This window comes from Engystomops pustulosus, chromosome 5 (assembly GCF_040894005.1).
Source record: "Engystomops pustulosus chromosome 5, aEngPut4.maternal, whole genome shotgun sequence".
NCBI lineage: Eukaryota > Metazoa > Chordata > Amphibia > Anura > Leptodactylidae > Engystomops > Engystomops pustulosus.
The window spans coordinates 25,025,104-25,052,082 of NC_092415.1; the positions used below are offsets into that span (position 1 = coordinate 25,025,104).

At 45.6% G+C, this 26,979-nt stretch overlaps 1 protein-coding gene across 2 annotated transcripts in view; it reads left to right on the forward strand.

Moving 5' to 3' along the window:
• Window positions 1-26,979, forward strand: part of DPYS (dihydropyrimidinase) — a 50,747-nt gene that overhangs the window by 14,138 nt on the left and 9,630 nt on the right. Inside the window, exons 1-7 of one of the 2 annotated variants that reach the window (XM_072151345.1) lie at window positions 7,503-7,816; window positions 12,922-13,080; window positions 14,001-14,180; window positions 14,824-15,013; window positions 21,889-22,045; window positions 23,560-23,701; window positions 24,726-24,868. In XM_072151345.1, coding sequence (XP_072007446.1) covers window positions 7,559-7,816; window positions 12,922-13,080; window positions 14,001-14,180; window positions 14,824-15,013; window positions 21,889-22,045; window positions 23,560-23,701; window positions 24,726-24,868 — 1,229 coding nt within the window. In that variant the 5' untranslated portion in view covers window positions 7,503-7,558. Of the gene's footprint in view, window positions 1-7,502; window positions 7,817-12,921; window positions 13,081-14,000; window positions 14,181-14,823; window positions 15,014-21,888; window positions 22,046-23,559; window positions 23,702-24,725; window positions 24,869-26,979 lie in introns of those variants that run through there. The other variant, XM_072151343.1, reaches the window with a different exon arrangement.

The following is a 26,979-nucleotide window of genomic DNA, read 5'->3' on the forward strand; positions in this document are numbered from 1 at the left end:
GTTACGGCCGTTGTCACACACAACCATGCCTGGCTTCAGGTTCAGCGGTGCCAGCCACAGATCAGTCTGCGCCGTGATGCCCTGTAATAGTTCTTGGGCGGTGTGCCTTTTATCGCCTAGGCTCAGCAGTTTGAACACCGCCTGCTGTCGCTTAACGACGGCACTGCTGCTGTGCCTAGAGCTAGCGACTGATGGCGCCATGCCCACGGATGGTAGTTCGGAGGAGGAGGTGGAGGAGGGGTGGGAGGAGGAGGAGGAGGCATAGTATGCCTGAAAGACCTGGACCGAGGTAGGCCCCGCAATCCTTGGCGTCGGCAGTATATGACCAGCCGCAGGGTCAGACTCGGTCCCAGCCTCCACCAAGTTAACCCAATGTGCCGTCAGCGATATATAGTGGCCCTGCCCGGCAGCACTCGTCCACGTGTCCGTGGTCAGGTGGACCTTGTCAGAAACGGCGTTGGTCAGGGCACGGATGATGTTGTCTGACACGTGCTGGTGCAGGCCTGGGACGGCACATCGGGAAAAGTAGTGGCGGCTGGGGACCGAATACCGAGGGGCGGCCGCCGCCATGAGGTTGCGAAAGGCCTCGGTCTCTACTAGCCTATAGGGCAGCATCTCCAGGCTAAGCAATCTGGAGATGTGGACATTAAGGGCTTGGGCGTGCGGGTGGGTTGCACTATATTTCCGTTTCCGCTCCAGCGTCTGGGGTATGGAGAGCTGAACGCTGGTGGATGCTGTGGAGGATCGTGGAGGCGACGATGGGGTTTTTGTGCCAGGGTCCTGGGCAGGGGGCTGACTATCAGCTGACACAGGGGAAGGAGCAGTGGTGTGCACGGCCGGAGGTGAACGGGCTTGGTGCCACTGAGTGGGGTGTTTAGCATTCATATGCCTGCGCATACTGGTGGTAATTAAGCTAGTAGTGGTGGAACCCCTGCTGATCCTGGTTTGGCAAAGGTTGCACACCACAGTCCGTTGGTCATCCGGTGTTTCCTTAAAGAACCTCCAGACTTCTGAAAATCTAGCCCTCGCCGCGGGAGCCCTCGCCACGGAAGCTTCACTACGTGACACATTTGGCGCTGATGCACCTGCTCTGGCCCTGCCTCTCCGTCTGGCCCCACCACTGCCTCTTCCAACCTGTTCTGGTCGAGGACTCTCCTCCGTCTCAGAAGCACTGTGTTCACCCGGCCTCTCAACCCAGCTTGGGTCTGTCAGCTCATCATCCTCCGATCCCTCAGTCTGCTCCCCCCTCGGACTTCCTGCCCTGACAACAACTTCACCACTGTCTGACAACCGTGTCTCCTCATCGTCGGACACCTCTTTACACACTTCTTCCACTACGTCAAGAAGGTCATCATCACCCACAGACTGCGACTGGTGGAAAACCTGGGCATCGGAAAATTGCTCAGCAGCAACCGGACAAGTGGTTTGTGACTGTGGGAAGGGTCCAGAAAACAGTTCCTCAGAGTATGCCGGTTCAAATTCCAAATTTTCCTGGGAGGGGGCAGACTGGGGGGAGGAGGCTGAGGTGCAGGAGCTGGAGGAGTGCCGATTTCGGTGACATGGGTGGACTGCGTGGAAGACTGACTGGTGGACAAATTGCTCGAAGCATTGTCGGAAATCCACGACATCACCTGTTCGCACTGTTCTGGCCTCAACAGTGCTCTACCACGAGTCCCAGTAACTTCAGACATGAACCTAGGGAGTGTAGCTCTGCGGCGTTCCCCTGCTCCCTCATCAGCAGGTGGTGTCTCACCCCGCCCAGGACCACGGCCTCTGACCCCTGCAGTAGTTGGATGCCCACGTCCCCGCCCTCGTCCTCTACCCCTAGCCCTCGGGTTAAACAATTTGAAAATGAAAGTTATAACTTTAATTTTTTTTAAACTTTTTTTTGTGTTTTTTTTGTGTTTTTTTTGTGTGTTTTTTAGTTTTTAAAACCAAACGATGCTATCCTATTGCTATGGCTATTTTTTAGCCAAGTATGAAAGCACACTGCTATGCCAGATGAGATGACGCTGAGTTACGAAAAAATAAACGTAAAATAAAAAGTAAATGGCAGACTGTGCCTAATTGAAATCCAACCCCTAATAAATTTTCCCACTTCGGTCTTTGCGATGGATATGTGCGTCACTAAGCGCTAAACACAACGGTCGCAAGTCTCACTACAAATTCCTCACAATATGGTAGTAGATGCACTGCATCAAGGACAGCCACCAGCAGATCAACCAGAAATCAAATATATATAACGCTATTGTAGGCCTAAGTAAGCCGTTTGGATTCTCCTATGGCTATTTTCTAGCCAAGTATGAAAGCACACTGATGAGATGACGCTGAGTTATGAAAAAATAAACGTAAAATAAAAAGTAAATGGCAGACTGTGCCTAATTGAAATCAAACCCCTAATAAATTTTCCCACTTTGGTGTTTGAGGTGGATATGCGTGTCACTAAGAGCTAAACACAACGGTAGCAAGTCCCCCTGCTAATTCCTCACAATATGGTACTAGCTGCAAATAAAAAAAAAAAAAATGTATAACGTTATTGTAGCCCTAAGAAGGGCTGTTGGGTTCTTGTAGAATCACTCCTGCCTAACAGTAAGCTAATAGAACAGCCTAACGCTTTCCCTGACCAGCAGCAGCTCTCTCCCTAGCGGCATCCAGACACAGAATGATCCGAGCAGCGCGGGCAGCGGCTAGTCTATTCCATGGTCACCTGATCTGGCCAGCCAACCACTGCTATCGACGTGTAAGGGTACCACGTCATGCTGGGTGGAGTGCAGAGTCTCCTGGCTTGTGATTGGCTCTGTTTCTGGCCGCCAAAAAGCAAAACGGCGGGAGCTGCCATTTTCTCGAGCGGGCGAAGTATTCATCCGAGCAACGAGCAGTTTCGAGTATGCTAATGCTCGAACGAGCATCAAGCTCCGACGAGTATGTTCGCTCATGTCTACTAAAGATATAACCGAAGAGACAGCTCCACCCTCCTAATATATATACCAAACCTATATATAACATATATACCAAATAAACAGGCAACATTGTAGACCTATAAATGTATGTGGATGTGAGGAATCCTCGTCCTCAGTTACTTTATAAAATCCTCATTTAATCCCATGTTAATCTCTCATAGTTGTGGAGCCAAGTCAAAGCGAAGGAGACACATGATCCATAACTAGACTCATGATCCATCCTGGCAGAACATCTTAAGATTAAAATTTGGTCACGATAAATCAATTTTCTAGTCCTTAAAGAAATTCATGTTGATGAGGGACAAGATGGCAGAAGAGTGAACCCTCAAACGGCTTGAAAAGGGATAGACGTGTCGGATCGAGTTTACGTCTTTCGATAAACTTTGCGTAAATCGGTAGTCAAGGTTGTGTATGAGAGAAGTTGCACTGTTTTTGGTCAGTATGTGACTTCTACTCTTCATTTTACAGCAGTTCTCTCTGGGTTTGTGAATGGAGACCTAGCTGCTGTGACTCTTTCCTCCCCCTCCACTCTCCATAGACTTTTTACATTTTATTTGACATCTTGTTAAGTTTCTGTCTTGCCAGCAATATGGAAATTGGCAGAGTGGATATCTGATTAGGAAAGAGGAAGAATAAGAGCCAAAGTAAGAGAAGGAAGACCTTTCCCCTGGCACGATATGTTACAAAGTTTTTTATAAGAATACTGTGGAAATAGGAGTGTATTACACCAGCGAACCTGTCACCAGAGGGCTATTTTTAACTGGGCACCGGTTGCTACAGACACTGTAAAGCAGTGATGGCAAACCTTTTACAGACCGAGTGCCCAAACTACATCCAAAATCCACTTATTTACCGTGAAGTGCCAGCATGGAATTTTATACAGTCACTTTCTGCTACCTGTTCTTCCACATCTTTCTACTGTATCGGCCGCCTGAGGCAACCAATACAGTTGACAGTAGGGCAAATTCAAACTATCATTGTAGCTTATTTCCAGGGTCTCTCTGTACAGGAAGAATGGTAGGTTCAGCAAGAGGACCTTCAAAGATAATGCAGTACTGTCAACACCTTCTCACTTTTACTGCAGTTCCAAAGAGCCAATAAAGTGCCATTTTAAAATATCGCTGAGAGAAGCAACTCTTAAGTTGAAGATTCAGTGTTTGCTGAATTCTCTCCTTGGACAATGGCCTGAGTGCCCGCTGAAAGGGCTCCGAGTGCCACCTCTGGCACCCGTGCCATAGGTTCGCCACCACTGCTGTAGAGTTTATAGTAGACATGCTTTAAAAAAAACAAAAAACTCTGTATTCGTTCCACTCATGAATATTCCTTCCTCTCTTCCTACCAATCCCCGATAATGTCGGCTCACCTTGCGCATGCACGATAAGCTTTCTCCCTCCACCATAAGCAGTGGGCAGCGACCATGTCTATCTGCGCCTCGCTTTTTGGTGCGCCTGTTTTTCTTTCCTCTGCCTAGTTGCTAAGCAAGCAATAAGATTAGCGGTGGCTTGGAGTGGCCAGCACTTTTTTGGCACCGCAGCAGTGCCAGCGGGGTGGAGATCACGGGGACCAACAAACAACTTTATAGAGAACAGAGGAGCCTTTTTCCTGTTATATAAACTGCATTTATATATTTGTGTGAGATTCAGTAGATTTAGCTAAGTTAAGAAATATTTGCTTTCACCGACGGGCATCAGCAGAAAATCAGGTGATTAAATGTGAAATGGGCAGGAGATTTAAAGGGAACCTACCACCCCGATTCTACCTATAAAGGGCTATTTAAAAAAAAAAAATTCCAGTCAGAGGGACTCCAGCTAGGTACCTTAATCGATTTGGCAAAAAGCTGAAGAAGATGGTAAACCCTTTACATTTTATGTTAGAGCTTATCCCAAGTTTAAATATAGCTCTCTGGTGATGGGTTCCCTTTAAAAACTGTTTTTGACAATTTTTAAAGAAAAAGTTGTGTTAAAGGGAACCTGTCACCAGGGACCTCATTTTCACTCAAGACAGGTTGCAGAAGCTTATTACACCTGCAGTGCAAATATTTCTCTCTACCTTCTCTATGTATTTGCATTACAATTTCCTTGTATCCTGACAGATTCCTCTGTGTAGTCCCAGGGGTTGGGTTTTGGTTTGAATGCATATCCTAAAACATGTGACTTGTCTGTGCTGCAGACTCCTCAGCTCTCAGCCCCCACCTTTGTGCTCCTGTACAGTTCCTCCCTCCTGCTGCTGCTTTTTTGAAATGCATCCAAACCAAAGCCCAGCCCCTGGGACTACACAGAGGATTCTGTCAGGAATCCAGGTAAGTTATAACACACAATTCTATTGTAATGCCATTGCTTAGAAAAGGCAGAAAGGCAGATTTGCACTGCAAGTGTAATAGGCTTCTACAACCTGCATTTAGTGAAAATGAGGTCCCTGGTGGCAGGTTCCCTTAACGTATTAAAATAAAAGAATACTCCTAAAAACCAAATTTTTCTATTTAACATTTTAAAATAAGACCAAAACAGTGATTGCATCATCCTCTGATGCAGTGCATGACTAATGTGAAAAGAAAAGCACTGAGCCCAGGCACAGAAGCAACAAAAAACAAATAAAACGTGCTTGGGAAAGATGGATTGCATCCTGTTGCCATTCATAAACACGTTACACTGAGCTTCCTGAGCTGTCCAGACAGGACTAATCAACCTGATCTGGCTGACTTCTACAGCTGGGGGATGGTGCAGCCATTGGTTACTTCTGCCTGCCAGCAGTGCATAATTAGTATGAGGAGAAGCGCCAGGGCAGCCACAGGAGCCACAGACCCTCATTATCATAATTTTATAATTGTTTTTAAGAAAAACAACTCGGATCAGAGATTAAACAAGATATATTTCTGCATCAGTGTAGCTACAGCAGTCTCAAGGTATGTTTGGTTCATAATGCATCAAATCAAATGGTAGATTTCCTTTAATGATATAAATGGGATTACCAGGACTTGTGTAGCTATCTGTGGGTTTTCATAAGCCTCTTAGTAGCAGGGATCGGCTTGTAGATGGGTCGGTTAATGTACTTCTGTAATTTGGGGACGTAATGTGACCTCTATAACCAGTTAATATTTAACCTATTACAACACCGTGTATATGCAGCTCTATCACCACCAGACCTTAGACCTCTGGCATCACATAAGTCATATACTACTAGTCTTGGGACACTTGCGTTGCTTCACCTCATTCTAGAATGGTGTTCCTATGCCAAGACCAGCAGTATATTATATGGGGGAACTTTTTTTCCAACGCAGGAATTTCATCACCCCAGAACCAGCAAATTCCAAGGCAACACTAAAATTTAACCCCAGAAGCTGTAGTCAGCATAAAAATTATATAGACCCCAACAACAGAAAATAAATAAGTAGACCAGGACCAGGCATTAAATAATGATAGTAAAAATACAAAAACGCCAGCTCACCCTCAAGGCTGTCTTGAAGTTCAGCAATCCTCCCGGTGCTCGGACCAACGTGCAAGCCCTCCACGGAACAACGAACAAGAACATCCAAGAACGAATCCAGCACTTTTTCTCACAGAGGATGCCGATAAAATCAGTAGATTCTTTATTTATCAAATTTTAAAATCCATTGTGTAGCAATACAGGAATGGCACTCATCAGACTTACGCGTTTCGTCATGCTGACTTAATCATGGTCTAGTGAAAACAGGGACACACCTCACCTGCAAAATCAGGAAAGACACGTGAAAAGGAATTGGATTCAAATAGGCACGCAAAAAACGCATGTCATGGCAAGCAATAAATAATTCAGTCCCCAGACCAGACAATGAATATTAAAGGAACACTCCAGTCAAAGCCAAATCTTTGAATAATCCATGGTGAAGGGAGGAGCTGGACTCTTTTTCATTGTATTCCTAGAACCTGGAGTCCTGCTCCTCCCTCCAGGCCCAGCACAAGGAAGAATTCAATGAATCGGCTATGACTGGAGGGTTCCTTTAATCTAGATCCCAGATCAGATCATTCATAATAACACCAGACCCAGAACAAAAATGGGATTGACCTGATAGTTGGAATTTGTGTATTACATTTATATTTGAGTGGGGCAACACCTAGTGGAGGATGAAGAAGTGGAGGTGGTGACGGGTCCACTTTAGATTCCCTAGAGGGAGATTACCATCTTCTTCAGCTAGATAACTTAAAGGGGGACTCCAGCTTTTTGCCAAATCGAAAAATATAAGAAAAAAATCTCCAGTGTTTGCCCCTTTGGACAGATTCTTTTTTGCATATTTTACATTTATCACCTGATTTCTCATTGACTGTCACTGAAAGCAAATTCTTTGTTCCTCATCAAAATCTACAGAATCTGAAACAGAAATACAGAAATACAGAAAGTTTATGTAACAGGAAAAAGGCTCCTCTGTTCTTAATAAAGTTGTTTGTAGGTCGCTGTGGCCTCGTTCCCTCTGGCACTGCTGCGGTACCCATTGCGGTGCCAAAAAATGGTGGCCACTCCCAGCCTCTGCTAATCTTTTACAGTTCCCCCTCTTATATAAGGCTGGAGAGGCGTCCGCCTGGCATAGAGTTTGGAGATCTGATCTGCAGCACAACATTGACAACATGGCCTCACATAGTAGAATCCTAATAAGGGGGGGTAAAATAGTTAATGATGACGTCTCATGTGTCGGGGATGTTTACATTGAAGATGGGTTGATAAAAGATGTCGGAACAAATCTGCGACCTGCAAAATCTGACGGGTTAAGAGTCATTGATGCTGCAGGAAAACTGGTCTTTCCAGGGGGTATCGATACTCATACACACTTCCAATGGCCGTTTATGGGGACACAGTCTCGTGATGACTTCTACCAAGGAACCAGGGTAAGATCTCTGATACATCTTCTTATTCTAGAACCTGTACATTCCTTCTATTGACAGGTTTTAATGGAGATCTCTGTAGACTAGATTCTCCTTAATGAAGTCTTATCATATGTGACCCCACATGACTCTCTGGGATTTATACTAATTTCTAGAAGATCCATAAGAAACCTGCTCAAACTAGAATGTCCTTTTACTGAGGGTCACTTACCTTAATTAGAAACTGTAGGTGGTGGTTACATCATGAGCTTTTGCGAAATTGTGAACAAGTGAAGCTGCAATGTAAAGCATCGGGGATTTGCAATGAGACAGGATTTTAGACTACCCCTTATTATGCCCATATTACCCTATATACTTGGCAGTAACCTAAAAAAAACTGGAATGTAACAAGATGTTACAAGTATAGATATTTATTGGCTGCAATTTTGCTTGAAATCAACAGATACATTTCATTTGTATTAACAGGATTTTCCTTTCCTACTTCTATAATTTTAGAATAAGTCTTATACTATACTGTACCCAGGGACAGATTTGCCCCAAACTCAACTGAATCAGGAGGGGGGGGGGGTCCTACATACTGGTGGGGTGCAAGTTCTACCTATTATTTGCTTTGTTTCACTACCTTGTGCTACAATGTATAGCACTATGATATATTCAACATGATGTTACAAAACTTGGGGTTATTCAGGTTTAGAAAAAAGAAGCCTAAGCCTGTGACCAGGACAGATGGCTTCCTCTACACCAAGAGGAGAAGCAGTTCTGCCATCACCATAGACAGGGGACATCCTCTACACCAAGAGAAGAGGAGGTTCTACCATCACCATAGACAGAGGGCTTCCTCTACAGACCAGGAGAAGCAGTTCTGCCATCACCATAGACAGGGGGCATCCTCTATACCTGTAGGAGAGGTGGTTCTACCATCACCATAGACAGGGGGCATCCTCTACACCTAGAGGAGAGGTGGTTCTACCATCACCATAGACAGGGGGCATCCTCTACACCTAGTGAAGAGGTGGTTCTACCATCACCATAGACAGGGGGCATCCTCTACACCTAGAGGAGAGGAGGTTCTACCATCACCATAGACAGGGACATCCTCTACACCAAGAGGAGAAGCAGTTCTGCCATCACCATAGACAGGGGACATCCTCTACACCAAGAGAAGAGGAGGTTCTACCATCACCATAGACAGAGGGCTTCCTCTACAGACCAGGAGAAGCAGTTCTGCCATCACCATAGACAGGGGGCATCCTCTATACCTGTAGGAGAGGTGGTTCTACCATCACCATAGACAGGGGGCATCCTCTACACCTAGAGGAGAGGTGGTTCTACCATCACCATAGACAGGGGGCATCCTCTACACCTAGTGAAGAGGTGGTTCTACCATCACCATAGACAGGGGGCATCCTCTACACCTAGAGGAGAGGAGGTTCTACCATCACCATAGACAGGGGACATCCTCTACACCTAGAGGAGAGGTAGTTCTACCATCACCATAGACAGGGGGCATCCTCTACACCTACAGGAGAGGAGGTTCTACCATCACCATAGACAGGGGGCATCCTCTACACCTAGAGGAGAGGTGGTTCTACCATCACCATAGACAGGGGGCATCCTCTACACCTAGTGAAGAGGTGGTTCTACCATCACCATAGACAGGGGGCATCCTCTACACCTAGAGGAGAGGAGGTTCTACCATCACCATAGACAGGGGACATCCTCTACACCTAGAGGAGAGGTAGTTCTACCATCACCATAGACAGGGGGCATCCTCTACACCTACAGGAGAGGAGGTTCTACCATCACCATAGACAGGGGGCATCCTCTACACCTAGAGGAGAGGTGGTTCTATCATCACCATAGACAGGGGGCCTCCTCTACACCTAGAGGAGAGGAGGTTCTACAATCACCATAGACAGGGAGCATCCTCTACACCTAGAGGAGAGGAGATTCTACCATTACCATAGCCAGGGGGCATCCTCTACACCTAGAGGAGAGGAGGTTCTACCATCACCATAGACAGGGGGTATCCTCTACACCTAGGGGAGAGGTGGTTCTATCATCACCATAGACAGGGGGCATCCTCTACACCTAGAGGAGAGGAGGTTCTACCATCACCATAGACAGGGGGCATCCTCTACACCTAGAGGAGAGGAGGTTCTACAATCACCATAGACAGGGAGCATCCTCTACACCTAGAGGAGAGGAGATTCTACCATTACCATAGCCAGGGGGCATCCTCTACACCTAGAGGAGAGGAAGTTCTACCATCACCATAGACAGGGGGCATCCTCTACACCTAGAGGAGAGGAGATTCTACCATTACCATAGCCAGGGGGCATCCTCTACACCTAGAGGAGAGGAAGTTCTACCATCACCATAGACAGGGGGCATCCTCTACACCTAGAGGAGAGGAGGTTCTACCATCACCATAGACAGGTGGCATTCTCTACACCTAGAGGAGAGGAGGTTCTATCATCACCATAGACAGGGGGCATCCTCTACACCTAGAGGAGAGGCGGTTCTACCATCACCATAGACAGGGAGCATCCTCTTCACCTAGAGGAGAGGGGGTCAACCATCACCATAGACAGGGGGCATCCTCTACACCTAGAGGAGAGGCGGCTCTACCATCACCATAGACAGGTGGCATCCTCTACACCTTGAGGAGAGGAGGTTCTTCCATCACCATAGACAGGGGGCATCCTCTACACCTAGAGGAGAGGAGGTTCTACCATCGCTAAAGACAGGGACATCCTCTACACCTAGAGGAGAAGAGGTTCTAATTCATCTATCTATCAAATCATCTATGGTTGGGTACTTCTCATGAATAGCTTCTCTTGTCTGCACGCTGAAGTGCTCTCTGCCTCCTGCCCCTCCTCCCTGCATTACAAGACCAGCTCAGACACAGACACTTGCTGCCGGCAAGCAGCCACATATGCAGGGACTTTCTCTACAAGCTATAGACAGATAAGATTTTTTATCTGGGAGAGAAGCATATAGCAGAGCTGGCTCTGTTTGTGTTATAGGTGAGTTAGCAGAGCTGAGAGTGTCATTGTGTGTTATATCCATCTCATGGATCTTGTCATCTCTCCTCTGATCTGTCTCATCTTTCATAATCTAAGCACATTGGGGCAGATTTACTTACCCGGTCCGTTCGCGATCCAGCGTCGCGTTCTCTGCGGTGGATTCGGGTCCGGCCGGGATTCATGAAGGTAGTTCCTCCGCCGTCCACCAGGTGGCGCTGCTGCGCTGAAAAGCATCCGGATGCCCTGAAATTCACCGACCCGGACCAAGTGAAGGTAAGCGCGTCCCATGCGACACATTTTCCATTTTTAAATGCGGCAGTTTTCCCGAATACGTCGGGTTTTCGTTCGGCCATGCCCCCCGATTTCCGTCGCGTGCATGCCAGCGCCGATGCGCCACAATCCGATCGTGTGCGCCAAAATCCCTGGGCAATACAGGGAAAATTGGCGCAAATCGGAAATATTCGGGTAACACGTCGGGAAAACGCGAATCGGGCCCTTAGTAAATGACCCCCAATGTCTTTCTTCCCTGGCCAAACCCCTTTACTATAAGAGCAGTGAGACTGTGGAAATCTCTGCTGCAGGAGGTTGTTATGGCAGATACGTTGTACATCAAGAGGGACCTGGATTCCTTTCTTCAGAACAAAAATATTATGGGAAGAAAACATTTGTTCAACTTTCCACTTTATCTATTTTAATACTATGTTTATGCTACATAAGTACATTTACTACACTGTACTATTCTATACATTACAGGACTTTACTATATTACGCCCATATTACATTTCTGTGCTATATTATACATACATAGGGGGGCTATTTATCATAGGCTGATGCTCTACTGCCTCTTGATGTGTCCAGCAGGTGGTTCTGCCATGTTTTACATTTACCTAGAGTAAAAGTACACTGGCTGCACTCACTCCCCGGCCGGCTGGCGATGCCCCCTTTTATTTCCCTCCGCACCCCCCTGGTGTACAGTTGCGGAAAGAGTAAAATAATCGCAAGTGCTAGTCATTGTGATTTGCATTCCATTATTTCGGGGTTTCTATACCAGTGTTCTGACCCAGAAGCCCTAATGTATATACCCCATAGTTCTTTTAAGAGGACCACCCAAAATGACAGAAAAGTGCTCTTCTACCACAGTGGTCTTCATAAAGAATATGAATGCACTATAATATAAGGTGTATTAATTTTGGTTTCCTTGAAGCATTGATGAATTGTGCTGTACTTAAAATATTGAGTGTAACAAGTATGAAATATTAGGAAATAACTAATAAACTGATAAAAATGTAATTTATAGCAGGATTATTCTTTCTTCCAATGCAACTGCAAAACTCTGCCACCTGCTGGTAGAATGAAGTATTACATGCGATGGTAATGTCATTTTTTCTGCTGCTGTATAGGTAGTATATACTGTATTTTTTGGACTGTAAGGGGCACAAAATATCCTTTGATTTTGCGTCTTATATAATCATACTTACAGACAAGAGCTGCCTTGTACTGTGCACAGGTCTGCCACCTGCTGGTCATTCATCCTTATAGTCAGGTGCGCCTTATAATCCGGTGCGCCTTATATATGAACCTAGACGTTTTAGCAGGCATTTATTGATGGTGCGCCTTATAGTCCGAAAAATACTACCCAAAACCAGACCATACTGCAATACAAAATATGTGAAATTGTGATGAGATCCTTATAACCATAGGGATTATGAAGATGTTGTGGTGGGAATGAATTTATTTTAACCTAATTAAAAAAATAATGGGGATTGCTGAATTTTTATCCACTGAGAAACAAGAAAAGATCTTAAATGGTGAAAAACACAAACTATGTTACAGGACTGTGAACTTTTGGATTGGATAATGGCTAAAGGGGCCCTTTAAGTCTCTTTCTCTCTCTCTTTTTTTCTCTCTCTCTCCTACAAGATCCCTGTAAAACCTGTCGGGGAATGTGTCTGTCTGATTAGATACTATTGAGACATTTATTCCAATTTTTCTAAGTTGTCCTGGACTTGTATGTAAATGTAACATATTGGATCCTCCCCCCACACATTATCTTTTTGTACCCCCTTATCCTTGCTGTAGGCTGCGGTGGCTGGAGGTACTACCATGATCATTGACTTTGCCATTCCCAGGAAGGGCTGCTCACTGGTGGAGGCCTATGACACGTGGCGGAGCTGGGCGGACCCCAAAGTGTGCTGCGACTACTCCCTGCATGTGGCGGTGACGTGGTGGAGTGACCAGGTAATTTATTCTAATATATGATAACATATAGCTCCCTTATTGTAAAATACTAGATTCATTTTAGTTTGCCTTCATCTCCTGTGAAGACTTGTGTGTCTCCATGGCAACAGACTACAAACAAACTCATTTTGTAGTCAGATCTCAGTCATACACTTTTTTTTTGTATCTGTGTATCCTAGCTCCATGCAAGGCGCTGTGACTACAGGACATATGGTTTATTTTTAATCCGGAAACATGGAGACACATAGTTCTGGAGAGGAGCTGCGTACACATCCAAAGATTGTTAATTTCTCAATGGAGACTCCTTGCTGCAGGCAAATTAGTTAGCATAGTGGTTAGAGAGGTTGCTAGAATTAGAAAACATTGTTTTTTTTTTTCTACAAACAGCACCACACCTGCCCAGAGGTTGGATTTGGTATTGCAGGTCAGTCCTAGTCACTTCAATGACTTCAGCTGCAATACCAGACACACAACAGGTGATGTTTAGTGATGAGCAAACACACGAGCCGTCATCGCTCCTCATTTAGGGGAGAGGAGGAGTGTGCGGCTTTGACACCGACATTTAAAGGGTTACACCTATGATTGGTGCCAGTAATGATCGCAGGTGATACCAGTGACTCTTTGTTTTCACTACCCAAAACCAGACCAAACTCCGGTGAAGCTTATGCGCTCCGCTCCTCTCTAGTGATGGATTCCTTATTTTGGTCGTTGCCTTTTAGGTTAATTCCGTTTCATTTTTTTTTTCCTTTTTCAATATTCTATACAACTTTTTGAAAATTCTAAAGTTATATATAACAGTTTTATGGTATTTGGGGGTGGGTCACAATTTTGTAAAAAAATTTTTAAGCCAATAGTGTGAGGCATTGGTATAATCCTCAAAAATGTTTAAGTATTTCTTAAAAAATATCACATATCAACAGGTCAAAGAGCAGATGGGGGTCCTGGTGAGGGACAAAGGAGTCAATTCCTTCAAGATGTTCATGGCCTACAAGGACCTGTATATGGTAAATGATATGGAGCTGTACCACGCCTTCAGCAGCTGTAAGGATCTCGGAGCGATCGCTCAGGTACATGCAGAGAATGGAGATATAATTGCAGAGGTAAGTCTCCTCCAGCACTGATAGAGTTACAAGCCATGTCTATCTCATGTATTGTGCAATAGTGACATCTAGTGGCATTTTATGATATTGCAGCTACAGATCTGAATCCACATTTGAAGTATTTCCCAAAATTTTTTTATTTATTTTTTTTACAGCACCGCAACTTTCCTCAAATTATATGTTGCGATTTATTATTATAAAATATCAATAAATAATTAATATTAATTAAAAAGAATTAATTAACAAATATTATATATTGTGATTATTCATATTACCTGGAGCTGGATATTCAGCTCTATAGTCTGATGCCCTATTAAATGCATACACACATACATATGGCAATACCATGGTTAGATTAAGACTGGCATGGGCTGTGGACTACTGCCCCCATGGCAACAGTGTTACATGGGCTAACTAGAAGCTGATGGGCCCCAGTGCAAAGTCTGTGCCAGGCCCCCGACTATAATGTACGGTTCATAGTACTAGTCTTCTCATATGGGAAAGTGACACCATAAGGGCCCCCTAAACCTCTTGGGCCCTTGTGCGATCGCAACCTCTGCACCCCCTAATGTTACGCCCCTGGCTTCTACTAAGTGTCTCACCTGGCTGCAGAGATATCACCTGTGTTATTTTATATTTGAAGGGAGCTAAGAAAATGCTGTCCCTGGGGATCACAGGACCTGAGGGCCATGAGCTGTGCCGACCTGAGGAAGTGGAGGCTGAAGCCACGCAGAGGGCCATTACTATTGCCAGTGCGGTCAACTGCCCTCTATACGTGGTCCATGTGATGAGCAAATCTGCAGCCAAAGTCATCGCCAATGCACGGAGAGAAGGTAAAATATTGAACTGATGTTACTAATTGTAAGGGAATGATGCACGTCATAGCCAAGACCAGGGGCAAGGTATAGCGTCCGTGGAGAGAAGTAACCTATGCTGATATATGTGAAAGCTGAGAACCACTTGTTTCTGTCCTCTCTCCCCGGTGACTGGACTCTACAGGCAAGATCTCTAGCGTTTAGTCCTCTCTGGTGGAAATCTAGCTGCTCTGACTCCCTGCTCCCCCTTACCTCTCCATAGACTTCTGTATAGTCTGACACCACAATGAGCTTCTGTCTTGTTGCTAGCAGGATGGGATTGAGAAGAGATTTTAGAGCATAAAGGAGATAAGAAGGGAAAGGAGAGAAATGGTAAGAGCCACAGTAAGTGATGATAGAAGCACTTTCCTCTGATAAGATTTGACGCAACTTTTGCAACTCGAGCCACAAAATCACTCATTCCCCCATTGATCAGCAAGTTAGGCCTTATCCTGTGGGAAAACCCCTTTAAGTAATACTCCCTTGTCTTCCCACCCCTACGTCTAGTGGCTGTGCCAAGCAGCTTGGAGCAGGAGACTCGGTGTAATGATCACATCTCCTGCTCTCTGTAGTGGAGAATGGAGCTGATAGACCCTGTGCATCACTACAGTACTTACCTCTCCCGTCCAGAAGACGCAGACAGAGGTGAGAGTTGTAATAGCAGCCCTGACAGTGAAACAAGGGTCTCGCTGACTTGAGCATATCTGGGGCTTGGGTCTTTTGACCTAGTGATGTCCCTGATTGTTGCAGTAGTCGTCTCCATGGCACCATATAGAACCCCTAAGGCTCCTGGGGCCCGGTGTGACTACACACTCTGCACCCCATTAAGTTATTCCCTAACCAGTTTTGATGGATGTCCAGACATTACTACAGAACATCTCCAGTCATACATGATGCCTGTAATCTACTAATGCCACCAGGAGAATAGGAAGGTAAAGAGGACATTTCAATAGATAGAATTCAGAAATTGTGCACACTGCATTTCCCAGATACTGTATATATGACATTCAGTTACTTTAAGAAGAACCTCTGTGTTAATGACAAGTGAGCAATAATTATTTTCCCTTGGGCAGAGTTCTTAAATCTCTGTCATCTGTGGTTGTAGACATCTACAGAGGTGGCCAAAAAGCCTTTAGAACAGTGGTTCTCAACCTGTGGGTCGGGACCCCAGCGGGGGTCGAACGACCAAAACCGGGGGTCGTCTAAAGCCATCGGAGCTGAAATTTTACTGTGTTTTTACTGCGAGTTGCATGGTTTGGGGTCACCACAGCATGAGGAACTGTATTGCGGGGTCACAGCATTAGAAAGGTTGAGAACCACTGCTTTAGAATAATCCAGCTCGGCTGATGTGTATAGTATGGAGCCGGACAAGTATAGAACTGCTGTAATAGTAATAGCAGCACCTGAGCGTCCTGCAGCTAATAAGATTAATTAGTGTAAACTCCCAACCAGGGTGCAGCAAGTGACAACAGCCCAAATCAAAAGACAACTCCATATATCTACATAGTCCTTGGTATGGCTAGAACCCTCCTAGAGCCTAAAGGCTAGACCCCCCCCTCCTAGAGCCTAAAGGCTAGACCCCCCCCTCCTAGAGCCTAAAGGCTAGACCCCCCCCTCCTAGAGCCTAAAGGCTAGACCCCCCCCTCCTAGAGCCTAAAGGCTAGACCCCCCCCCCCTCCTAGAGCCTAAAGGCTAGACCCCCCCCTCCTACAGCCTAAGGGCTAGACCCCCCCCTCCTACAGCCTAAAGGCTAGACCCCCCCCTCCTAGAGCCTAAAGGCTAGGCCCCCCTCTCCTAGAGCCCAATGGCTAGGCCCTCCTCCTCCTAGAGCCTAAAGGCTAGGCCCTCCTCCTCCTAGAGCCTAAAGGCTAGACCCCCCCCTACCTAGAGGGTAAAGGCTAGCCCCCACCCCAAGAGGGTAAAGGCTAGCCCCCCCCCCCAAGAGGGTAAAGGCTAGCCCCCCCCAAGAGGGTAAAGGCTAGCCCCCCCCCAAGAGCGTAAAGGCTAGCGCCCCCCCCCCCAAGAGGCTAAAGACTACCCCCCCCCAAAAGGGTAAAGGCTAGCCCCCCCCCCAAAAGGGTAAAGGCTAGCCCCCCCCCCCAAGAGGGTAAAGGCTAGCCCCCCCCCCCTCTAGCGGGTAAAGGCTAGCCCCCCCCTCTAGAGGGTAAAGGCTAGCCCCCTCTGCCCTCTAGAGGGTAAAGGCTAGCCCCCCCCCCCTGTTTCTGAGCATTATACAACTACTCGTAGTCTTCATTATCAGACTCCTCCCTGCAATTTATATCTGTAGTCTGACTTTGTATCGGAGCCGCTCAGTGGCGTAACTAGGAGTGGCTGGGCCCCATAGCAGATTTTTGCATGGGGCCCCCCTTCCCCTTTAAAAGATATATACAAATTTATACACACATATTTACAAACATATAAAGTTCTACACTTTGCATTCACTTTTCTATACTTGCACCCACATACATACATGTATACACTTATACGCACACATTTATGTACTCATATATAGATTTATACACAAATACATTGGAGGATATTTATCATACGCTGGCGCTCGTGCAAATTCGCAGCCCGATACATCAAGAGGCTTCTGCCTCTTGATGTATCGGGCTGCCAGCAGCGCAGCGTTTAACCTACGCCAGGCCAACGTGTGAAAAGTCGCTGGTAGCAGCGAGTGCGCAGGCGGGGGACAGCAACACCCCGCGCCGGCCCACTCCCGTCCGGCCGCGCCCCCCCTTCTGGCGTGCGTTCTGTGCGGTGGATTCGGGTCTTCCGGCGATTCACTAAGGCAGTTCCTCTGGCCAGGTGTCGCTGCTGCGCTTAAGTTCCCTGAAGTCCGCCGAAATGCACCATCCTATACCTGGTGAAGGTAAGCGCAAGTCCCGGGACACTTTTTTTTTTTTTTTAAATGCGGCGGTTTTTCCGAATCCGTCGGGTTATCGTTTGGCCGCGCCACCCGATTTCCGTCGCATGCATGCGGATGCGCCACAATCAAATCGCGTGTGCCAAAATCCCGGGGCAATTCAGGGAAAACCGGCGCAAATCGGAAATATTCGGGTAACACCTTAGTAAATGACCCCCACTGTATAGTACATACACATTATATACCTATAGTATGTATACTTATGCATACAGTATAAACACACCATATACATACATTTGTTTACAAACAGTACATACAGCATTTAAACACATACATTTAGTATATAAAGCATATACACACACATACAGCAAACGCACACATTCACATACATACAGTACATGCAGCAGCATTTACAAAAACACACAGCATTATATATATATATATATATATATATATATATATATATATATATATATACACACAAGCATATATCTATACATATATACACACACAAGCATATATCTATACATATATACACACACATACATAAGCATATATCTAAATATATATACACACACATACATAAGCATATACCTAAATATATATACACACACATACATAAGCGTATATCTAAATATATATATACACATACACGCATATATATGTATATATGTACACAGATACATTTAAATAATGGTATTTACTTTTTTGATGTCCAGCACGGTGGCTGTGTGGGTCAGTAGGCCGGTGTTCGGGCGAACCATCAGGCGGGTGTTTCAGTGTTCGTGCGGGCGGTAAGTTCGGCAGGCGGGCGGTTGGCAAGTGCGGTGGGCGGTCGGCCGGGCGGCAAGTGCAGTGGGAGGGTAGTCGAGCCGCAAGTGCGGTGGGCGGACGGCCGGGCGGCAAGTGCGGTGGGAGGGTAGTCGAGCCGCAAGTGCGGTGGGCGGGCCTAACGGGAGGCAAGTGCGCTGGGAGGGTAGTCGAGCCGCAAGTGCGGTGGGCGGGCCTAACGGGAGGCAAGTGCGCTGGGAGGGTAGTCGAGCCGCAAGTGCGGTGGGCGGGCCTAACGGGAGGCAAGTGCGGTGGGCGGACGGGTACAGACGGGCGGACGGGTACACACGGACGGACGGGCGGGCAGCAAGTGAGGTGGGTGGGCGCACAGCAAGTGAGGTGGGCGGGCAGACAGCAAGCGAGGTGGGCGGGCAGACGGTAAGTTGGCTGGCAACTAAGTGTACGCGGGCAGTTTGGTGGGCGGTTCGTTGTGTGGACGGCTGGGAGGGAAGTTCAGTGTTGCCGGCATATGGGAGGCTCATCTGTTTGGGAGGCAGTAGGCGAGTCAGGCACACGCGGCTGTGGGTCCCGGGCCCCTTAACCTCACGGGCCCCGTAGCAACCGCTACGGCTGCTACGGCGGTAGTTACGCCACTGGAGTCGCTGAATGGAGACCTAGCTGCTGTGACTCACTTCACCCCTTCCCCTCTCCATAGGCTGCTATGAAATCTGATACCCCTGCTACATTCTTTCCTCTTGCAAGCAAGAAGAAATTCAGTAGAGATTTCAGGGCATAAGGAGGTTAGCTTTTTTTCATCCTCCCGTCCTCCTAAAGTGAAGAAATATCCAGGATGACTGATGTGTATAGTATGGAGCCGAACAAGTATAGAACTTCTGTAATAGCAGCACCTGAACGTACTGCAGCTAATAAGATTAATTAGTGTAAACTCCCAACCAGGGTGCAGCAAGTGACAACAGCCCAAATCAAAAGACAACTCCATATATCTACATAGTCCTTGGTATGGCTAGCCCCCTCCTACAGCCTAAAGGCTAGACCCCCCCCTCCTACAGCCTAAAGGCTAGACCCCCCCCCTCCTAGAGCCTAAAGGCTAGGCCCCCCCTCCTAGAGCCTAAAGGCTAGACCCCCCTCTCCTAGAGCCCAATGGCTAGGCCCTCCTCCTCCTAGAGCCTAAAGGCTAGGCCCTCCTCCTCCTAGAGCCTAAAGGCTAGACCCCCCACTACCTAGAGGGTAAAGACTACCCCCCCCCCAAGAGGGTAAAGACTACCCCCCCCCAAGAGGCTAAAGACTACCCCCCCCAAGAGGGTAAAGGCTACCCCCCCCCCCTGTTTCTGAGCATTATACAACTACTCATAATCTTCATTATCAGACTCCTCCCTGCAATCTATATCTGTAGTCTGACTTTGTATCGGAGCCGCTGAATGGAGACCTAGCTGCTGTGACTCACTTCACCCCTTCCCCTCTCCATAGGCTGCTATGAAATCTGATACCCCTGCTACATTCTTTCCTCTTGCAAGCAAGAAGAAATTCAGTAGAGATTTCAGGGCATAAGGAGATTAGCTTTTTTTCATCCTCCCGTCCTCCTAAAGTGAGGAAATATATTAGTGATAAGATGTGCAACACTTTTTATAGCCACTTGTACTGGTGATTTATGGAAAGCACCATATGGACTGTGGTATCTTCTTATATTTGTTATCCATGGCCTCCTTCCTTCTAAAATCATTTTATAAAATTATGCTAATGAGTCAGTAGGAGCCGTTGCCTGATCCCCTCTGTGCTGTAGCTTCACAGGCTGTTACACTGCCCCACCATCCCCCCTGCTCCTTCAGCATTTCCTCCTCCATCCTTCTCCTATAATCTCACACTGTGGGAGGGGAAGTGCTACAGCCTGTGAAAAAAAAAACAGAGCCCTTCTGGCTTATTAGTATAATTTTAAAAGTTGATTTTAGAAGGAAGCCAGCCATGGATAACAAATATAAGAAGATTACCACAGTCCCGGTGCCTGGATCTATAAGTAATGTCCCTGGTTTATCAGGATGGATTGTGATTGTAGATTTCCTTGGAAATTAGGAGTTGGATCTCTACCAACCAGCTGTTAATGTGCAGGGATCATGTAAAAATGTAGGTCTGCGTAATCCGACTTATCTCAGTCCGACATGGAGCAAAGTCTAGGAAATTCAAGTGGCAGCAGCCATATTGGTCGTCAACCAGCGTTTCTCAGAAACGGACTAAATGGGACAGATTTACTTACCCGGTCCATTCGCGATCCAGCAGCGCGTTCTCTGCGGAGGATTCGGGTCCGGCCGGGATTCACTAAGGTCTAAGGTAGTTCCTCCGACGTCCACCAGGTGTCACTGCTGCGCTGAAGTTCATCGCAATGCACTGGAGTTCACCAAGACGGGCCGGGTGCAGGTAAGCGCGTGTCAAGCAACATTTTTATTATTTTTTTTTTTTTAACTGCGGCGGGTTTTTGTACGGCCACACCCCACGTCGCGAGCATACCGGCGCTGATGCGCCACAATCCGTTTGCGTGCGCCAAAATCCCGGGGCAATTCAGGGAAAATCAGCGCAAATCAGAAATTTTCGGATAACCCGTCGGCAAAACGCAAATCGGGCCCTTAGTAAATGACCCCCATTATTTGTAGAGGTCAACCCAAGGTCATGTACGTTCTCAGTATTCTTTCTTCGTAGAATTTTCGAGACCCGAAACCCAAGACGTTGTTCTTAATGACTTCCATATCTAAACTCCTATGAATTTGGCCTAATATAGTAAAATATTGCGGCAGTCCGTGAAGGTGTGTGTGTGGGGGAGGGTGCGCCACCTTTACTGTGTATGTATCCGGCATTAGCATTGTTATTGCACAGTAATCATCTTTTTATCGTGTTGCGCGCGGTGTACGAGCCGCTCACACTTTCCATATATTATACATCGGCGTCCTCGCTCTCGCGTTTCCTCAGCCTTTATTAACCGGAGGAGGCTCATTCTTTGGGGAAACATGTCAGATGAAGATTTATAGTGCGCCCGTAACAAAGCTGCGTTTTCAGCATTACGGAGACGCCGTTTATTAGTTATTTTTTTTCTTATTGTCGAGGGGATCGGCTGCTGACATTTTTCTTCTGAAATGTAATATTAATATTAGAAAAGGTGAGAAAAGACTTATCTCCCGCCCCCTAAACTGCTCACCTTGGTTTCCTACAGGTAAAGTCGTATTCGGTGAACCCATAGCGGCCGGACTGGGCACCGATGGCACCAATTACTGGAACAAGGAATGGAGTCATGCTGCCGCACATGTGATGGGACCACCACTGCGCCCTGATCCCACCACCCCAAAATATCTCATGCATTTACTCGCAAAGTAAGTAGCAATTCTCATGCCGTATGTGGCGCAAAAGACAAATAATGTTAAAGTAAATCTACCATCAAAATCCATCCTGATAAACCAGGGACATTACTCATAGATCCAGGCACTGTGACTGTGGTAATCTTCTTATATGTGTTATCCATGGCCTCCTGCCTTCTAACATCAACACTTAAATTAGCTGGAAGGGCTCTGAGGGGGGTTACCAGAGCCCCTCCATGCTGTAGCTTTACAGGCTGTTGCACTGTTTCCCCCTGCTCCCTCTTACACTATGTACAGGAGCGCTTCTCTCCCTTTCCACTGTGGTAGAGGAAGGGGGAAGTTCTCCTGCACAGATATGCTCCTGCAGCACAGAGAGGTCCAGGTAACACCCCTAGAGCTGTTCTGGCTCATTAGAATAATTTTAAAAGTTGATTTTTAGAAGGAAGATAGCCATGGATAACCAATATATAAGAGGATTACCACAGTCACTGTGCCTGGATTTCTAAGTAGCTGCCCCTGGATTATCATGATGGAATTTGATGGTAGATTTTCTTTGTATTCAGCGGCACAGTCCTGAATTTTTCGGTACTGTCCTTAAAGAAAATCTACCACTTCTTTTCATGTATTGTGAACCAAACCTGCCTTCAGAATGCTCTAGCTACACTGATGCAGGAACATATCTTGTTTAATCCCTGTTCCAAGTGGTTTTGCTCATAAAATAATTATAAAATTCAAGACCTTGGGAAAGCTGGGTGCATATTGGCTGCCGTGTTTCATGGAGCTTTCTGAACTGTCCAGACAGGAGTAATCAACCTGAGCTGGATGACTCGTACACAGCAGCTGGGGGATGGTGCAGCGATTGATTACTTCTGCCTGTCAGGGACAACACAGGGATTACAGCGATCTCTGGAGCAGAGCATAATTAGGGTACAAGGAGAAGAGGCAAAGTAGCCACACGAGCAACCGAGCCTCGTTATCATAATTTTAGTATAGTTTTTTTTTTAGCAAAACCACTCGGTTAAGGGATTAAACAAGATATGCTTCTGCTTCCGTGTAGCTACAGCATTCTCAAGGTATGTTTGGTTTATTAGTGGATGTGAGGTATAATTCTACAACATATATTTCTGTATTCAATTTCAATTCTCAGAGTTCGAGATCACTGCTTGCTGTCATCCAATAGAAACCATTCAGTTCAGTAGATAAAAATCTGTCCTGATTGTTACAATGCAGAGCACTACATGTGTGACCATCATACCATCATATTTATATTCACTGGGGGTAAATGGTAAAGAGTTATTGAAGAAGAAGCAAGCAGAGATCTTGAAAACTACAAGCAATTGATACGGAAAGGATATAGTGGAACATTTCATATATAATATAAAATAAAAGTGATAAAACACCTTTAAGCTATGTACCCGCAGCATATCAGGGTCACCAGTGGCTTATCCATACTGTAGGTATTATATGTATATATGTAAACTTCTGCCTTATTGGATCCGACCACCTCATGTCTTCCCTTCGTGTTGTAGCGATGACCTGAGCGTCACGGGAACAGATAACTGCACGTTTGATACTTGCCAGAAAGCGCTGGGGAAAGACGACTTCACGAAGATTCCAAATGGAGTGAACGGCGTAGAGGACAGAATGTCTGTGGTCTGGGAGAAGGGAGTGGTAAGTGAATGGAACCGCGTACATTACAGCTCCCTCTAGTGGTGGCTGCAGGTAGTCATTCTGAGAAAATGACAGCAAGTAATGAAGTTCAGTTTTAAGTCCCTTCTATCGGGGACTCCCTAGTCCTGTTTCTATAGTAAAAGCATATGTTTAATAATAATAATAATCTTTATTTATATAGCGCCATCAAATTCCGTAGCGCTTTACAAATCAGTTGTTATTGATACCATTGTGTCTTATGGTGGTGGAGGGGGAATCTTTTTATTAAAATTTTTTAAGCAAAAATTAGATTTTTCTAAGACTAGATATTTTCTTGAGAGGCATGCTTATGATGCAGGACACCTCATCTACAAGCCAAGCTGCTGATGGGTTCCCTTTAATTTACAGTAATATTTAGCCTTCTCCAGTAGATGTCACTGTTGATATTGATGTCTATACTGTAGAATATGCAGCAGAGAGTGGGATTTGCATTGTCCAAAAATATATTTAATGAATTCAATCAATTTTGAGTGATTTATTATTATATTTATATTTTTAATACATACGAATAATCAATTAAAAAATAATCCATGAATAATTAGTTGACAAGCAATTAATCAGAATTATAATGGAATAATAATTCAGTTAGTATATAAAAAATAATATAATCATCATTATTATTATTATTATTGATGATTATGATGATTAGGATGATGATAATGTCGCCATCATCATAATCATTATTGTAATCGTTATTATTTATTAATAAACATAATAACTATAATAAAAATGGTAAATATAATAAATAACTAATATTTAAAATATGTGTATATAAACAATTACTATTTGAAATTTGGGCCCTAATACATAACTGGCTACCAGTACCACCTATAAATTACTGATGAATTGCCTGGGGGTAAAGTGAGTCTCGGATCCCCCAGGCATGAGGGCAGAGTGTGATTACTACCTCCCATGTGGTCCAGTGTAGGATGCTGCTGTGATATGGGGGTGTAATAACAATACCGTATTCTTCTTCACCCCCCAGCACAGCGGTGATATGGATGAGAACAGATTTGTAGCCGTCACCAGTTCCAATGCTGCCAGGATCTTTAACATGTATCCGAGGAAAGGGAAAATAGCCAAAGGCTCCGATGCCGATGTTGTTATCTGGGATCCAGAAGCTACAAGGTAGAAATCCTCAATTTTATTACAATATAACATTGTGGCTTCTTATTGCTGGAGCTGATATCAAGGACCGATATGAGGGAGCAGGACACAGGATATTATATCATAACGATACAAGGATCCGAGCGCCGTACTAGACTCTAAAGACGACCGGTGCCCTTTCATGACACGTCTGTTGTAGTAAATACTTCTATACCCCTCTCTAGCTATTGTTGAGAATCCTTGCTTAGAACGCATTGTGCTGTCCCTCAGTTATTCCTCCTGAATACTCAGGAAGATATTGGCAACTGGGTTTTACCATGTCCCTATATCCAAGGGGGCGTGTCCATACAATGTAAGCCCTGATTGGACAGTGTCACCAGTTGGGGCGGGCTCTGTAAACTCTAACACCCAGTTTTAGGAGAAACCACAGAGGAACTGCCCAATGAAGAGTTATAAAAAAATTACCTAGAATAGTTATTGGTTTTAGCAAAAACTTGTCAGGTCCTCTTTATAGTGATTTATTGGAAGTGGCAGCCTGCTCTGCTTTTATACATATGTTATAGATATGTTGTATCTATGCTCCCGTCATAAACCGCTCTGCTTTGAATGGCTAAGAAAAAGGTATATTGCTCCAGTCTCATCCATAACTGTATTGGCATCCTGTGGTTGTCTATACAGTGTGAATCAAACTCCGTGGAGTCAAGTTACAGGGAGGAGTCAGGTTAGCATCCCGCCTCTACCTGGTTTCTCTACCCAGCTGTGTTTTTTGAGATGGGGATATTTAACTGTATCCCAAGATAGTGTGGGCCCCACTGATCTCTTGCAGAGCCTCAATAGTCATTCCTGGAAAGCCCCTTCAGCTAGTGACCAGTTCCCATAGAGCACTTTTAACTAAATATCACTTTATTTTTTTGCTAAAAATTGTTCCCCCCACACCGCCATCAACTTTGTTACTTTGCCTGTCATCAGCAGCGAGTCAGAGGAGGTTGAGTTAACTGGTTCCTCCCCATGGGTTTTCCCACCTAAAAATTAAGCTTTTGATGAGATCCCCACAGATCTCTGTCGGACCCCTTGTTGCTCCCTGAGAGGGATGGAGCAGATGGCTTGGCATGTCCACTCTGCTCCATTCATTTCTATGGACTTCATGTCATGTGAACAGGGTGATGTCATCTACTGTCCTTTAGCCTCTAACATTTGCAGAATCTACCCCATGTATGTATCTGATCACATGAAATCACAGCAGCCTCCATGGACTTTTACTCCTCTCAATTCTCCATGGAGGCTGCTGTGCATTCATGTGATCAGATACACACATGGGGTAGACTGTGCAAATGTAAATGGGTAAAAGACCTTAATGGACAAGACCCTGGTCACATGACATGTAGTGCTGAATGGTGAGAAGAAGGAATGAGGAGGGGTCGCTGGACTCGGCTGAGCAGGACACTCCCCCTTGACTCGCTGCTGATGCCAGGTAAGATAACAAAGTTGATCTAATGGGGATGGGAGCTAAAAGAAGGGTGTTGTTTAATGTGTGATGACAGGATCCCTTTAAGTATTACTTTATTCTCTTTACACATGGAACCAGAGTTGACAATTAGACCCAAAATCAGATTTTTTTGTTTACCTCTGATGATGGCGCTGTAGATGAGCAGCTTCTCTGCGTGACGGTGGAGAAGTTTTCTGGATGACCTTTTATACCAAAATGTAAATTGAGCCATAAAATTCTGAATGAAACAGCATTTGTAGCATCACTTACCTCTGGAATCTGATTCACGCCAGGATCTAATCCACTTAAACAAAGTATCGTGTGAAGTCAACATAATGTCAGCAAAGCATAAATTGTGTGTGATTAAATGGAAGAATATTCTGGAGTAGAAATGACTCCACTGCTGGAGCATCAATCAGACAAATCTGAGAGAAGTGAAGTCAGGAGAGAGCGGGGACAGTGTCCGAGGAGCCAGAAGCCGGGTGTCAGCCGCTCCTGCCCCTACATAAATCTTCTATAGGATAATTACCTGCGGAATGGGACACGGGCACCAATATGGCACCTACAGCCTCAGGGCAATACTAAGGCCATCTATACTGCAGACATGGTGTTTGGGTGGGACTCTGTATAGTAGTATTATAGTGTA